General features: G+C 38.1%; 1 protein-coding gene across 7 annotated transcripts in view; it reads right to left on the bottom strand.

Moving 5' to 3' along the window:
- GTF2E1 (general transcription factor IIE subunit 1) overlaps positions 1–16923 on the bottom strand; it is a 97896-nt gene that overhangs the window by 61588 nt on the left and 19385 nt on the right. For 4 of the 7 annotated variants that reach the window (XM_069554911.1, XM_069554920.1, XM_069554863.1 and 1 more), the window contains exons 3-5: positions 13596–13797; positions 6479–6720; positions 67–1851 (exon numbers count right to left, since the gene is read on the bottom strand). In XM_069554911.1, coding sequence (XP_069411012.1) covers positions 1427–1851; positions 6479–6720; positions 13596–13797 — 869 coding nt within the window. In that variant the 3' untranslated portion in view covers positions 67–1426. Of the gene's footprint in view, positions 1–66; positions 1852–6478; positions 6721–13595; positions 13798–16923 lie in introns of those variants that run through there. The other 3 variants (XM_069554899.1, XM_069554874.1, XM_069554885.1) reach the window with 1 other exon arrangement.

The following is a 16923-nucleotide window of genomic DNA, read 5'->3' as shown; positions in this document are numbered from 1 at the left end:
TTAGATCACATACAACTGCATCTACTATTTGAAACAATGCCAGTAAGAGAAAAATTTCTGAAACACTTTTCTTCATTGGGAAAAGTATTCATTTTAATTATGCTCCAAGATGTTACAGAGCTAGAAATTAACAAATTTCAGTCAGTATAAAATAGATTTATTGTCAATATTCAGTCATTCATACAACCCAGGTTAATAAAACATTACTTCACACAAGGCTCAGATGCTCTAAAATCTATCTTAACTTCACACATGTACTAGAAAATGATAAATACCTAAAAATGACAATGCAAGGGAAAATATTATAAAAAATACAACTGTAGACCCTTGTATGAAAGTTCTTTAAAGTTCTGCCTTTGGGAATAATTCCATGCTACATATCAGAACCAAAAATAAACTATTTTCCTTGAGGTTACAATGCTCAACAATATACTGGATGGACTCTAAAATACCATGCTTGACAAGAATCAAAAGAGACAAAGGCGGCCTTCAAAAAGGTTGAGAGAAAAAACAAAGGAGCAATCAATTGTTATATGCTGATTTCTGCTACGATGACCTCTTTAAACAATTTACAGCACTGTGGAAGAACTGAAAAAAGAAGGGTACCAGTCTCAGCACAAATTCAGACAATTTTAAAGGGTACTGTTCCCAATGCTCTCGACTCTTCAATACTTTATGTGGACTCCTTATCTTAAGCCCACGTTTTTTTTCTCTAATTTATTCCTAAGGACTTTCCAAACACACTTTCTGTTTTCTATTATCCAATATACAAACCACAAGGCAGTAAGCAAAACAACATCTGTCAGTCAAGTCAGTTCTAAACACACCAATTTTGGTTTACATATTAATCATGAGATATAGGCATAACCATCCTCCTTCCACACATACTCTCATCTCCCCTTATACAATGACTCCATCTTCAACCATGAGGCAATGTGAAGCTTTAAGATTTTTTTTCCTACATCAATGACTTGCCTGTTGTGAAGGTGCTTGGTTGGCAGCAATATCAGGGGCTGTTAGGAATGCTTGGTCAGAACAGATAAAAAGGATGTGATCAGTGAAACTGTAACCTATCATAATGGGCTTCTTACAGGCAGACAGGAAGAATTTACCTTATAGACTTGTCGCACTCATTTCAGAAGGGAGAAAAATGTGTCTTAAAAAGGAAAGGAAAAAGATTAGATAAGGGAATATAGCAAAATATTACTACTGTAGTAATAGGAAAGGGAATGCGTATAGCTAACCTACCTTGTGGGGGAAGTTTCTGGCATAGAATAATCAAACTTTCTCTCCCATTATTGTTTGCACAAGATTAACAGTTGCTTTACATCAAGAGGGGCAGAAAGCCATTAAACACATTTCTTCAAAGGTAAGAAATCTCTTTTTGAAACGAGCATTAGAGAAGGGAGGAAAAGGCAGGGAAAGCTCACTCAAAGAGGTCCTCAAACATGCGCTGTCCCATTGCTATGTATGCTTCCTTTTCCTCTGGTGTCATCTGGGCCACCAGCTCGGGCTTCTGGCTCACTTCACTATAGGAGAACGGACGGCCAGCCACCATGACAATGGGGTCATCTGCTACTTCCTCAAATTCATCATCTTCCTCATCCTCTTCCCCATGATGTGCAGCCACAGTGGCCACACGGGGTGGAGAGTCATCATCTGACTCGCTGGTCTCACTCTCAGAGTCACTGCCGTTGGCAGCAGTCATGGGAGCAGCCGCCCCCACTGAACCTGCAGGGGCAGACGGGGTCTTCTTCTCATGAATAAGCAACGCTCGCATGACCTCCTCATTATCATCTGGCCCTGCGTGGCCTTCTTCATGCTCCTGAAATGAGTCTATATCTATGCCGCCTGGAAAGAGAAAATCAGAGAGTCAGTATCCTTAAATAAAAAAGGCACTCCTTTACAGCTAATAAAATATAAAAGCTTAATATATTTAAATATAGGATAAGATAACACAGATTTCGCTGGTTTCATTTTTTTGAGCTACTGTCCAAAAGACATTCAAAATGTTTCTCACAAACTAGAGCTTAAGTAACATAAACCATAAGTATAGCTTGACCCTTGAACAATGTAGGTTTGAACTGTGCAGGCCCACTTATACATGGATTTACTTATTTTTTCTAACAGTAAATACTACAGTAATATATGATCCATGGTTGGTTGAATCCATGGACGTGAAGGAACTATGAATGTAAGTTATACCTAGGTTAATCCCTATGTTCAAAGGTCAACTGTACCTGGGTCTGTTTTGATTTGTTTTGTTTTTTAATATCTACTTATTGATTGGCCTGCATCGGGTCTTAGTTGGGGCACAATGGGATCTTCACTGGGCACACAGGGTTAGTTGCCCTGTGGCATGTGGGATCTTAGTTTCCCAACCAGGGGTCGAATGCATGTTCTCTACATTGCAAGGTGGATTCTTAACCACTGGACCATCAGGGAAGTCCCTGCACATGGGTTTTAAGAGACATAGCTTGGATCTGAACCCTGGTTCATCCAACATGCAAGCTGTAACACTTTGGGCTAGTTATTTAGTCTCTAAACTTCGGTACCTTTTTCTATAAGATGGGATGATAGAAGTGTTTGGTTTCTAGGGCTCTGGTTAAGAACATGAAATAATGTCTGTGAAGGACCAAGTTTGTAGCTGGCATAACAGGACATCAAAATAAAGCTCCTCATCCTGCTTGGGGCAAAAGCCAAAGGCCTTACAATAACCTATAAAGTCCCACATCATCTGAACCCCTCCTGCCCCACTACTTACCCCTTCTCTTACCCCTTGCTTGTTCTGCTCCAGTCACAGTGGCCTCCATCGGATTCCCCGTGCACACCATACACACACTCCTACCTCAGGCCCTCTCCACTGCCCATTTCCTTTGCCTGGGATATCTTTCCTCTAGCTACCTATACTCTCTTGCATCTTTCTCTTTGCATGTCTTTACTCAAATTTTACATTCTTTCAATTCACCCCTACCTCTATATTCTTAATGCTCTATTTTTTCCATATAGCATTTATTTTCTAACATAGTACTTCATGTCTAGTCTGTCATCTACTTTCCACAAATGTCAGTTCTCCACAATAGATACTTACTCTTTTTACTCAGTGATATATCCCATGCACCCGGAATAGTGCCTACTGATTGTTAGGTACTGAATAAATATTTGATGAATGAGTAAATAAATGGCAGCTTATTCTCCTGAAGCAAATTAAGTGTACTTTGAACTTTATCTAGGAATCTAGTATCAGAAAGGATACTTCTCCCATCACACACTTCCTATCATTTTGTGTACACATTACAAATGAAGAATTTAAGAAAAATACCTGCATCCTGTATTCTGAAAATAATACCAAATATAAATGTTGATTGAAACCTGACTCCTTTATTCAAATCCTAACATTTATTAGATGTGTTATTTTGGCCAAGCTACTTCATCTTTTTCTGCCTCAGTTTTCTGAAGTACAAAAAGGGTGGAAAATAGTATTTATCTCACTGGATTACCAGGGTGATTAAGTGAATATCTGCAAAGGTCTGGCACTTTTTAGTGTTATCCATTATCATTATCAAGAGAAGACCCGTGTGAGCTAAGCTGCTTCACTCCTTGTGGCCGACTCTGTGAAACCCTATGGAGTGTAGCCCACCAGGCTCCTCTATCTGTGGGATTCTCCAGGCAAGCATACTGGGGTGGGTTGGTTGCTATGCCCAATTCTGGCCATGGATAAAGTGAAAGCATCTTCTCACTAACACATGAGAATGAATTAGTTGTAATCTTGGACATTTTTACAACGTATAGATAGAACTCCTAAGATGAAACATACAAGAAAGAGAAAAGGAAACAGGAGTTGAGAAGTTAAAAAGTTTAGATCAGAGAAAACAAGTTTTTTATAACATGGATGTAGACGTGAGAACTAAAATCACACTTCACCATTTATTTAAAAATAGTGCCGGCGGCTGACCCTCCTCCTTAGGGTCCTTATTGCCAATGTAGTGTTTCAAGGGGAAAAAAAGACAAGTAATGTATGCAAGCCAAAACTAAATGAAGTCATGTCTAAAAGATTTCTGACAAGGTTCCTGAGAGACTTAGGCAAAAAAGGAATTGTCTATTATATAGACAGAAGACAAAAAATAAGGATATATGAAATCTCTAAATGGTGAAGCAGAAAAAGCAGTTCTAGGAACTGTCTTATTTAACAGAGTTATAGATTACGAAGAAGATGTGTACTGGGAAACTGTCAAGTTTGCTGATGAGGCTAAGCGATTCTGGGTACTTAAAGCCCAAACTAACACCAAAAAAATATAGGAAGAGCTGAAGGTTGAATAAGTGGGCATAAGAGTGTCAGATCTAGCTTGTTTTTCAAACCTGCTGAGTTTGGGGGATTTTTTTTTAGTTTAAAAATTTTTTTTGGCTCTGCTGTGCAGCAAGAGAGATCTTGGTTCCCTAATCAGGGATCAAACCCATGCCCCCTGCACCGAGATTGCATAGTCTTAACCCTGGCCACTAGGTAAGTCCCTAGATCTATTTTAGTACTGGCATAGTATAAGAAAATCTGCCTAGCAAAAAATAATCTAAAATATACTAAAAAACCTGATCTAAGCTACCACATAAAGGGAAGGAGAGGATCTAAAAAAAAATTCCTGCAAATAATTCTAAAGTTGTCTTAATATGCTTCCAGAACCAAAGCAATAAGAGTCATGTAAAATCTGAAGGATATTTGAAATAAAACTCAAATTATTAATGATAAATCATTCATAAATAATATGTATTATTCTGGTCATTAGGTCTCAAGTAAAGTATATTACAACTGGAGATAGTCCAGAAAAAGACAATTAAAATAAGACAAAAAATGTAGGTGGAGATCACTTGGGGGAAGAGAATGATTTGTAAGGAGAGTAGAAAAGAATTAGAATTATCACTAAAGTAATGAGGACATGATTGAAGTCTATGAAATTCTTAAAGATATTAAAGTAAATTGAACTGTGAGGAAAATAAAGTGTAGGACAAATAAGAATCACTTTACAGTTCACTGGATAGAGTCTATTCAACTATCACAAAACCTAATGAAAGCAAATTTAGACCTAACAGCATATACTATTTTATACACAGAAGGAAATATTCACAAAAGGGAACCAAGGCTAGATGACTTATTTAAAGTCCTTATGATTTAAATTCCACCATTCTAGGAATTATAAACATTGAATGTTAAACTTATGAGCCTAATTGTATATAACACTGGCTAATAATGGCTTTATTTCCTTCGATTTTGTTACTAAGTTCACAGAAAAAAAGTCTTGTTGCTTCAAGAATAGGCAAGAGGCCAAGCCGGGGAAAACAAACCATTAAATAGTTGACAGACTAACTACGATGTAATCTAAAATAACTTGCATCAAAATAACTAAACATCACAGCCAAGGTAATCAATGGGAAGAAGGGAGACTGAAGTATGACTACCAAGGGAAATTTTTTTCCAGTTGGAATTAAAAAACGAAAGAGAATCACACTAGAGGCATTACCTGCTTTTACCATCACTACCCAACTCCACATTACTCTTACAATTCTTAGCATACATTCTTAGTAAAAGCACTGCTAATTACGAAGGAGAAAGCGGTTAGGAAAAAAGTGAACAAGTGGTTTTTAGTTACTGATGATTCTTCAGCATTAAAGAACCAGACTCAGTGATACATTGGCAATGATACATAACCTAGGAGTAGGGGCAGGTAGGTTATAATACTAATGAAATCTGATTAGAGGTACAGACTCCCTATTTCACCCCTGTTTCCCAGTTTCTGAATAATATTTATCCAGTTTTAGCCTCCCATTTCCTACCTACTCCTAAACCATCATCATCCAAAGTCTCTAAATCCAGTAATTTGAGACTAAAATTTATAAAGTAAAATGGTGTAGCTCTCAAACTTCTGATTATTATGCAATTGTTAACACTTCAGGGCTCACAGAGATTTCTAAAACCTTCTGGTATAAAGTTCTGTCAGTCTTCTTGGATGGTGAGATACTTGTTCTTTATTTATGTGGTATCTTTTATGTATTTCAAGGAGCACAACTCCTTTTTACTTATGAGGAGGCAACATAAAAAGTTTGGGCTAGTATATAGTTAAGGCTCCCAATTCAAAGAAATAAAAATGCATGTAAAAAGGCAACAGAAGATTAAAGAAGAGATGAATTTGGCCACTTTGCATACAAGAGTACTTTTGCAAGAAATTAAGACAAAACAATGATAATTTCTCAAATCTAAAAACAGGGATTTAAAAAGTCTCTGGTATTTCAATTAAGTTAAAGGATAATACAAGAATACTGGTTGGTTTTACTGCTTATTGCTCAACTTACTTTCTGCTATATGTTTTATAAACAGATGGGGAATGGTTTTCAATAAAACTAAGAATTGCCCAGGCAAAATTTCTTACCAAGTCAAGTTTATTTTCTACTGAACTCAAGACATATTCATCTTACTAACTTCTACTCTTACCTTCTTTCATCTCTTCAGAACTATATGCTCCTTGGACAGTGCTCTCTCTTAACCAAATAGGTCTCTCTTTGGCAGATTTCCCCTCCAGTGAGGCTCGATGAAGATCTTCTTGGTCATCCATGTTAATGACAACATTCTGAGTGTATAAGTCCTCATAGGAGGGACCCTTGGTGGTCCACGCTTCCCGGTGGTGCCCACCTGCCAGGCCAGCAGCTCCAGCAGCAGATGCTGCACGGTCCTTGCTACATAAAAAGATCAGAGGAGGAAAGAAAGAAGAAAACTTGAAGGCTTAGTGCAGGAAAAGAAGGGCAGCTGGGGAAGTGGTTACTGAAGCATTACATATAAATGTGATCATGTACACATGCTTTAATAATTCTGAGAATTTGCTCTTATACCTCTGGGTGAAGCTTACATTGGTTAGAAGAACACATTATATTTATATTTAAGTTCCTTAAACTCTGAATCCTCTGGTGTGTACAAATGCTTGAGGTTGGATAGATTAAGATGTTTCAATAAATATACTTAGTGAGAAGAGAGAAAGATATAGTGACATAGACCACTTAAAGACACTAGTTTGGCAAAACTCTCTGCCAGTAAAATCTTTGATGAGAATTTTGTTTTAAAACAAAACACATGTTATATTTTTAAAAGCATCTTTTCAGCTGAATGCAGAAAAATTCAAAGTAGTTCTATAGGCTTTTCCCTGTCTTTCTTTTTTTTTTTTTTTTTGGCTTATGTTCTTTTTTATTTTTTTTATTTTTTTTTTAAAATTTTTTATTTTTTTTAATTTTAGTTTTTTATTTTTTAAATTTTAAAATCTTTAATTCTTACATGCATTCCCAAACATGAACCCCCCTCCCACCTCCCTCCCCATAACAACTGTCTGGGTCATCCCCATGCACCAGCCCCAAGCATGCTGCATCCTGCGTCAGACATAGACTGGCGATTCAATTCACATGATAGTATACATGTTAGAATGTCATTCTCCCAAATCATCACACCCTCTCCCTCTCCCTCTGAGTCCAAAAGTCCGTTATACACATCTGTGTCTCTTTCCCTGTCTTGCATACAGGGTCGTCATTGCCATCTTCCTAAATTCCATATATATGTGTTAGTATACTGTATTGGTGTTTTTCTTTCTGGCTTACTTCACTCTGTATAATCGGCTCCAGTTTCATCCATCTCATCAGAACTGATTCAAATGAATTCTTTTTAACGGCTGAGTAATACTCCATTGTGTATATGTACCACAGCTTGCTTATCCATTCATCTGCTGATGGACATCTAGGTTGTTTCCATGTCCTGGCTATTATAAACAGTGCTGCAATGAACATTGGGGTACATGTGTCTCTTTCAATTCTGGTTTCCTCGGTGTGTATGCCCAGCAGTGGGATTGCTGGGTCATAAGGTAGTTCTATTTGCAATTTTTTAAGGAATCTCCACACCGTTCTCCATAGTGGCTGTACTAGTTTGCATTCCCACCAACAGTGTAGGAGGGTTCCCTTTTCTCCACACCCTCTCCAGCATTTATTGCTTGCAGATTTTTGGATCGCAGCCATTCTGACTGGTGTGAAGTGGTACCTCATTGTGGTTTTGATTTGCATTTCTCTAATAATGAGTGATGTTGAGCATCTTTTCATGTGTTTGTTAGCCATCCGTATGTCTTCTTTGGAGAAATGTCTATTTAGTTCTTTGGCCCATTTTTTGATTGGGTCGTTTATTTTTCTGGAATTGAGCTGCAGAAGTTGCTTGAATACTTCATGTGCTGAGAAACTAAAAAAATATTCTACAAAGCCAGACTTCAACTCAGAATCAATGTTCTTCTGCAACTCACCAAATAAGGCAAATCTTCATGCAGAGATTGGCCTCTTTTCTGTCAAGTTGTATCTCTCCATTTCTGCACCTACACTGACTCTCCATATCCAGCTCCAACCATTATTTCTACTCCATGGCAACCATAATCTGTTTCTGAGTCTATTTTGTTTAGCTTTTTACCTCTACTAGCCATGATTTAAAAAAAAAAAAAATAATGTATTTATTTTTGGCTGTGGTGGGTCTTCACTGCTGCATGGGCTTTTCTCTGGTCGCAGTGAGCAAGGACTACTCTTCATTGCAATGCAAGGGCTTCTCATTGCAGTGGCTTATTTTGTCGCGGAGCACAGGCTTCAGGGCCTGAGGGCTTCAGTAGTTGCAGCACGTGGGCTCAGTAGCTGGGGTGCGCAGGCTCAACAGTTGTGGCCCACAGGCTTAGCTGCTCCGTGGCATGTGGGATCTTTCCGGACCAGGGATCGAACCTGTGTCTCCTGCAGGCAGATTCTTTACCACTGAGCCACCAGGGAAGACCCATGCTTCAGGCCAGATCACTCCTTATTTTTCTCTAGTCACTTAATGTTTCCTCATCTCTGTTAAGTTTTAGTCTTTCTGCTGCTCCATCTGCTTGTTTTACTTTCAATCTGCTCCAAACTCTTTTGAATATACCTGATTTTCTGTGTCTAAGCTCACACCTTACCTTTCTTTGCCTGCTACTGATGCTTTCTGCATCAACATCTATGCATGACTCTCCCTCCCTTTCTGTTTAGACAACTCTGTTTTAGTCCATAAATTATCTCCATGTTTCATGAATTACCTGTTCACTTAGTACCTGCCCTATACCTTTCTCCATACCTTCTGCTGTGTTCTTTTCCATGTCTACTGATTCCCTTGCTCCACATTTCTCTAACTTCTCTGCTATTTTTTCCCTAAAATTTTCCCATGGATCCTGAACTGTCTCCTGGGCAGTACCCTTTCTCGTTCTGAGCCTAAGCAATACTTCATTTGTCTTTAAGTTCTGTACCACTTCTCTCAGATGCCACTCACTATTTTTCCTTCTCTTTGATCCTCCTTCCTGTCTGCTTACTCCATTGCTCCTCATTTCTTCCTGGGCCCACTTACATCTGCTTAACTTTTTTGTCTCACGTTTAATTAAGACTTGTCTGATATATATGGGGGTTGCAAAGAGTTGGACATGACTGAGCAACTGATATATACTGTGGTCCGTGTATCTGACTGGCTCATTACACCTCTTCCTGAGAACACTATGTTTCTCTGGAGGTAATCCTGGTTTCATCTCATACCTCCTTGCCTCTGGATATCTACAGACCCACTGCCACTTTTTCCCTCAAAAGAAAAAGAATAATAAATGTACCCTCTCTAGCTGTTCAAACCATGCTGATCTGGTCACTTAATCCATGCCTTCTAACTACTGCCCTTAGCTGTACCAGGGCTGCTTTGTACATCATTCTTTCCCACAAACTTATTAGTTATCTTCTCACTCACTCTGAGTTTAGGCCTACGAGGCATGTCTCTGTACCCAATCCATCTACCTGTCTTGCTATAGTTTAAAGTCTTATGTTACAGTTGCAAATAACTGGTTTCCTTCTAGCTTTTATTCCTTTCTGCATTCATTCTAATGTTACTTTTTGCATTATTTACAATGTCGATCTCAATTTAATCCATATCTGTTCTTCTTCATTCCTTTTCTCTCTTCCATGTTGTCTTCTAAAAGGTTGTATTGTTGCTTTCACTATAATATGACTCTACTTAGTCTGATGTAAGCCATCTTTTTAAAAGCCGGTCTCTCTCAAGCATTCAGTCTTCCCTTCTCTCTTAGCCTGATCTGTGTTTTCATGTTTCTGTGCTTACTCTACATTCTGAGTCTCTCCTCTCTCACCCAGTTGTCTCCTTAACTCCTTTTAATGTCTCTTCTATCTTCAGCTAATAGTCTTACCTTGTTGTGCTGAGCCTGTCTGTGCCCACATGCATCTCCCTGAGTTAGCCAGATGCCTTTTCTGTCTCTTTCCACCCACTCAATGTTTCTCTAGTTCTGACTTGGCTAACTCCATCCTGTCCTGTTGCTCCTTCACCCAGAATCTTAAATGATCCACTCAGTCTTTCTGAAGCTACTATTTCTCCATATCAGCTTGAACACATAGTTGTCATCTACGCTGTATCTTTAGCATTAACTCTGAAGACTATCTTCTGAAGGTTAGTAAGTGTTCAGTACTTTCGGTAGGACAATTCAAATAAATGTGAATATAAGACTACTTTTTAAAGGTCTTTTGTTTTCATTACTCCATTACAGAAACTCAAGATTGGTTTTATTTTGGTTTGAGGCAGAAAAGATTTGGCCACAAGTTAAATTATTAAATTTGGAAGAATTTTTTAAAAGATATTTTTAAGCATGGAGAATTGACTACACAGATTTTATTTATATCTTCACCAAATATACAGTCAAATCATCAGCAGATGTGACACTAAAGAAAATCCGGGTGAGAGAAAACAGACTTTACTTCTTCTGCATGCTTAAATTTCTCCTATGGAGAGAATGTACACATTTCACTTAAAGATGACCAAAGTGACAATTTAGTTTTGAATCCTTTTACATTACTTAAACAATTGTAGAATTTTTAAAAGATATAACTCTTACTCAGGGATGAGGGAAGAATATTATTTCAAAACTAAATTTTTAAAGATTTTTAACTTGAGTGTTAAGTAAGATATGATGGAAAAGGAGAGGTTACTGGCAAGGAATTCCATTTAGGAAGGACAGAAAAACTAAATATCACCAGTGGGTCGACTTGCTGAAAGGCTGGAACTGTTCATCAGTAGTTCTTGGGTTAAATCTACTGGCAGTTTTGCAGAGGCAGCCTCTGGTTCCTGTTCTAGGGATTAACTAGAATTAATTGGTTACAGGAGCCAAACGAACAATCATGCCACCAATTTTTTAAACAAAATAATGCATTACTATTGTCTGTGTACTCCCACACCACTCTATTGATGTTTTCCTTTTCTTGCGCTGGGGCAGGGTGGCTACTACAAAACTGTTGTGCTCTGAAATAAAGCCTACAGTACAGAAAACTTAAATAAACACGACTTCCAGGATGTTGGATACAAGCAGTGGAGCTTGTCAAATGCTGGTGAGGCCACCTTAGCCAGAGTAACACCTTCTAACCTAGCTCTTAACAGTCTTGCTCCTAACTATGTAGAAGCAATTGTATTTTGTTCTGGCTGGAAGTCCAAGTACCCCATTCTATCTTTCTTGCCTGCCTTCATTTCCCCCTTTCTTCTTACTGACCAAGCTGTTGAGTGGCCTCTTTTTTGATTAGTATTTCCATCACTCCTAACGAGGAGCAGGTGATCTGATATACTGAGCTGCTGTTAGGCTTCTCTCGTTGCTCAGACTTATCGCCAGCATGGACAGAGGGATACCTAAGTAAAGGTCCTGGAATGGGAGGTGGACTGTGGTAAGTGTGGAACAATAGAGGTAGAATGCCAATGGTGGTGGTGAATGAACATTATTACAGTGGGGAAGGATCTTAATAAACCAGATAAACTATATTTAGAGGAGGAAACACAAGTATAATTCACAAACAGTATTAATATTATACACTGTACAGAAAGCAATCAGAGAAAATGTCTAAAACACTTCAATATAAAATAACCCATACACTTAAAATGTATGTATTTTTGTAAAACAAATTTCCCTCACAGGCTATTCTGACAGGGTTGCAGTATTATTTAAATGCACAGAAAAAGATATAACAAATAAATTCTTGATAAGAGACCAACAACCAGTAAGAAAAGGCTATCTGTAATGTGGATGATGCTGGCTGCCTATCAATTATGGCTCCTCTCCTTTGTTTATCGATTTTATTCAAGTACTGATGGCTATTTGCTTCAAAGGACTCTGGGACCTTACTTAGTCCTAGGAGGTAAACCTTAACCAGTCTAAGCATCAATCATGTGATCTCATTTTCTTTGTGAGATGCTGGCTTAGAAATAAGCAAATAAGCAATTCTGGCCAGTGCGACATTGGTGGATACAGCAGGATGAAGGTGGCCCTCTGAGAAAGCTTTCTTCCATCTTAAAACAGGACACAACGAAGGGATGGTCCCATTTTCTGCACGTGAACATTTTCATCTGTATGTGATACCTAGAAAGACATGGCTATCTTAGCTAGCTCCCCTGGTGGTCCCAAGAGGACAACCTACAGGCTGAGTTCAGCAGAGTAAATATGGAACAAATCTAGATCCTTGAAGATGTAATTGAGCTGTGAAATTAATTCTGAGCTGTGCTACCTAAGGACTTTTGGTTATGCTAGAATGTTTTTCTTACTGTTCAAGCTACTTCTAATTGGTGTTCTATTATTACAGATAGAGGCATTCTAACTGACACATATGCTAGGAAAGAAAATTCACATTGATTTGTATAGATACAAAACCTTCTATATAATTAGATTGTTTTTAGCCACCAAAATGAAATTCAATTTGCTCAGAACTGCCCATAACTGGCTTTTCAGCAACATCTGTACCAGAGAACATAGAATACTAAGAGTGCTCCCAAAATCCATACAATTTGGACTATTGGGTTCTATGGAATGGAGTAGATGTATATAAACTCTAAGCCATCAGCTTGAAACTGGAAAGAAGAAAGAAAAAGGGTATAATAGGAGAGCACTCCCTGATCTCAATTCTTGTTTATGCTTTTCAAAGAAGAAGATAAACTGCTTTTTACGGCATGACAAAATGAAGGCTGCCTCTACAATTCAAACATTAGGATACACTGATAAAAACAGAGAGCCATAGAAAGAAGTATTAACCCATAGGTAACACCCACTTATACTTCACTCTCAAGAAAGTTGCACTGAAAGCTAAGGAAGGCAAGAAAAGTGTGGTTAGAATGCTTCAAATACAAATTTAAAAAGTGATTGCTGTATTTCTTAAAGAACTTCAGGCTTCAGAACTTGACTAGGCAAAAATTCAGATTTTCCCAAGAGGCAGAACCAGTTTGGGACTAACCAATAATTAGAAGAGTTGCAGCAGGCCCAAGCTGATTGAATACTTAAAATCAAACCTATTGAAAGATTTTTTCCTAAGGTCCACACTGTTCTGCATTCAGTACAAACAAATTTCATCAAAGGCACAAGTTAATACAACAAGTGTGACAGAGCTTAGAATCCACTTAATCTTATAGTTTTTAGTCTCCTAGTAAATTACTTACCTGTTCTCCAAAGTACAGGCAGTTTAAAAAACGGCGAGCTTAAAGGTATTCTTGGTAAGAGTACAGAGCCTATACTCACCTCTGTTTCAGGGCTGGAATTTCTGTAGGTTCTGGTTCAAGTATTTCATAGGCCAAGTTTACATCCTCTGTCTCTCGAAGCAAGGCATAAATAGGCTCAATTTGTTCATTAAACCTTGCCAAAAGTGTGCGTGCATCTTTTTTAGGCATTGCTGATTCATCTTCTTCTACCTCTGTCTGGCAAAAGGTACAGCGGAAAGTTCCTACAGAGAAAATAAAAGTCTTAAGTCAGGGCACACAAAGACTAGCCTTTAGCAAACAGTATATATCTCCACTCTTCTTCCAACATTTTATTATTAAAGCTTTCAAAAATATTCAAAAGATTAAAGAATTTTACAGTGAACTTCTCTGTGCCCACCGAGATTTTAAAATTAACATTTTTCTATTGTTGATTTATCATATATCTATTCATCTATCATTTTTTGAAGCATTTCAAGTAATTTCACTCCTAACTACAGCAAACAGATTTTAATCATAACATTTCTAACACATTTATACTTATTTTAACTTAAAATCAAATTCTTTACAGCTCCACTGAGACCTGTAGCCTAAAATCAACACTTTTCTTTTCGCACTGTATACATTTGAGTCTACATTATGGGGAAAGCCAAATAAATACCTAAAACCGAAAGTCTCCAGTAATTCTGTACATTGCCGTTAAGGCTATTTCTTCAAACTTACTACTTACATCTAACTCAGTTCAGTTCAGTCGGACTCTTTGCAACCCCATGGACTGCAGCAGGCCAGGCCTCCCTGCCCATTACCAAGTCCCGGAGTTTGCCCAAACTCATGTCCATTGAGTAGGTGATGCCATCCAACCATCTCATGTGCTGTTGTCCCCTTTTCCTCCAGCCTTCAATCTTTCCCAGCATCAGGGTCTTTCAAATGAGTCAGCTCTTCACATCACGTGGACAAAGTATTGGAGCTTCAGCTTCAACATCAGTCCTTCCAATGAACACCCAGGACTGATCTCCCTTAGGATGGACTAGTTGGATCTCCTTGCAGTCCAAGGGACTCTCAAGAGTCTTCAACACCACAGTTCAAAAGCATCAATTCTTCGGCGCTCAGCTTTTTTTATAATCCAACTCTCACATCCATACATGACTACTGGAATAGCCTTGACTAGACAGACCTTTGTTGGCAAAGTAATGTCTCTGCTTTTTAATAAGCTGTCTAGGTTGGTCATAACTTTCCTTCCCAGGAGTAAGCATCTTTTAATTTCATGGCTGCAGTCACCATCTGCAGTGATTTTGGAGCCTAAAAAAATAGTCTGACACTGTTTCCACTGTTTCCCTATCTATTTCCCATGAAGTGATGGGACCATATGCCATGATCTTAGTTTTCTGAATGTTGAGCTTTAAGCCAACTTTTTCACTTTCCTCTTTCACTTTCATCAAGAGGCTCTTTAGTTCTTCTTCACTTTCTGCCATAAGGGTGGTGTCATCTGTATATCTGAGGTTATTGATATTTCTCCCGGTAATCTTGATTCCAGCGTGTGCTTCTTCCAGCCCAGCATTTCTCATGCTGTACTCCGCATGTAAGTTAAATAAGCAGGGTGACAATATTCAGCCTTGACGTACTCGGCTTTTCCTATTTGGAACCAGTCTGTTGTTCCATGTCCAGTTCTAACTGTTGCTTCCTGACCTGCATACAGATTTCTCAAGAGGCAGGTCAGGTGGTCTGGTATTCCCATCTCTTTCAGAATTGTCCACAGTTTATTGTGATCCACACAGTCAAAGGCTTTGGCATAGTCAATCAAGCAGAAATAGATGTTTTTCTGAAACTCTCGTTTTTTCGATGATCCAACGGATTTTGGTAATTTGATCTCTGGTTCCTCTGCCTTTTCTAAATCCAGCTTGAAAATCTGGAAGTTCATGGTTCACATATTGCTGAAGCCTGGCTTGGAGAATTTTGAGCATTACTTAACTAGCGTGTGAGATGAGTGCAATTGTGCAGTAGTTTGAGCTTTCTTTGGCATTGCCTTTCTTTGGGATTGGAATGAAAACTGACCTCTTCCAGTCCTGTGGCCACTGCTGAGTTTTCCAAATTTGCTGGCATATTGAGTGCAGCACTTTCACAGCATCATCTTTTAGGATTTGAAATAGCTCAACTGGAATAGATGAGACCAATCCATTTTCAAATTTAAAGTTCAAGAAGCCTGTGTTGTTTTTATATCTATAGCTTCAACTTCAGCTTAATTATAATTTCAACTTGTAATTAAATTGTAATTCTTTAGAAATACCTCAGATTTTTCACTTCTACTATCATTTCACCTATCTGGGGCACCATTATCTACTTAGCCTGAAATTTAGCTTCCTAGATCTGGTCTTTGAACCTTTAGGCTCTGTCTTTCCAATTCCAAGTTCCTAGGCCACTGTTTTCTTAATCTCATCCTCCTGCTCTGAAATCTGTCTGATAGTTGAATCTCTAAAGTCCACAGCATCAAACTGAAATTTCTCATCCTAACATTCAAGATCCAAATAACTTGATCCAGAAACATCAAAACCCAACCACAGTCCTTTACTTTTCAAGTAAATTCAAACACTTGAGAGACAATATATATTAACATCTATTTTACTGTATATAAGTGCTTTCTTTCTAAAGTACTTCCATGTACACTTTTTGATCCCTATACCAACCCTGTAAAATGATGTCAGAACTGAGGATATGAGTTTTATGATTTGTCCAAAGGCACACAGCCAACAAGAGAAACGCAGTAACAGCAGCTATTGTATACCCAGTGTTTACTAAGTGCCAACTATAGCCAATCATCTGAAGATGATATTATTATTAGTGCTCATTTAAATCTGTACAATACAGAGATTCTAAGAGGTTAGGAAACTTTCGAAAAATCTTATCACTACTAATTGGGAGGTGATGGCAGGATTCAAATCCAACCTATTATGATGAAACTCATACTCTTTAACATTACTTAATACCACTGGCCCAACTCAGACCTCCAGTTTGGTTCTGACTCTCAAATGCCAGGGATAGCCATCCTTCCTTTCTAACCCAATCAACCCAAGAGATTAAGAGAGATCACTTAAGTGTGATCACCTAAGCACTTAAGTGTCTGGCACATAGTAAATATGTAAAACATTTCCTTTTAAAAAGCCTAATATATGATTGATTAATAACCCCACCCTCAACCCCACTTCCCCTAATAAAGAATAAACCATCTAGACATCTCTGCTTCAACATTAACAGTAGGCTCTACTGATATATTTCCAACAGAATAAGTTTCTCTACTGCCTCTCACACATAAAATATCCAATCACATGTAAATTCTTTGCTCATAAACCCTGTCTAAATACTCTTAATCCATCTTT

The sequence above is a fragment of the Ovis canadensis genome, chromosome 1, assembly GCF_042477335.2.
Source record: "Ovis canadensis isolate MfBH-ARS-UI-01 breed Bighorn chromosome 1, ARS-UI_OviCan_v2, whole genome shotgun sequence".
Lineage (NCBI taxonomy): Eukaryota > Metazoa > Chordata > Mammalia > Artiodactyla > Bovidae > Ovis > Ovis canadensis.
The sequence above is the reverse complement of the archived record's forward strand: the minus strand, read 5'-3'. Positions and strand labels throughout refer to the sequence as shown.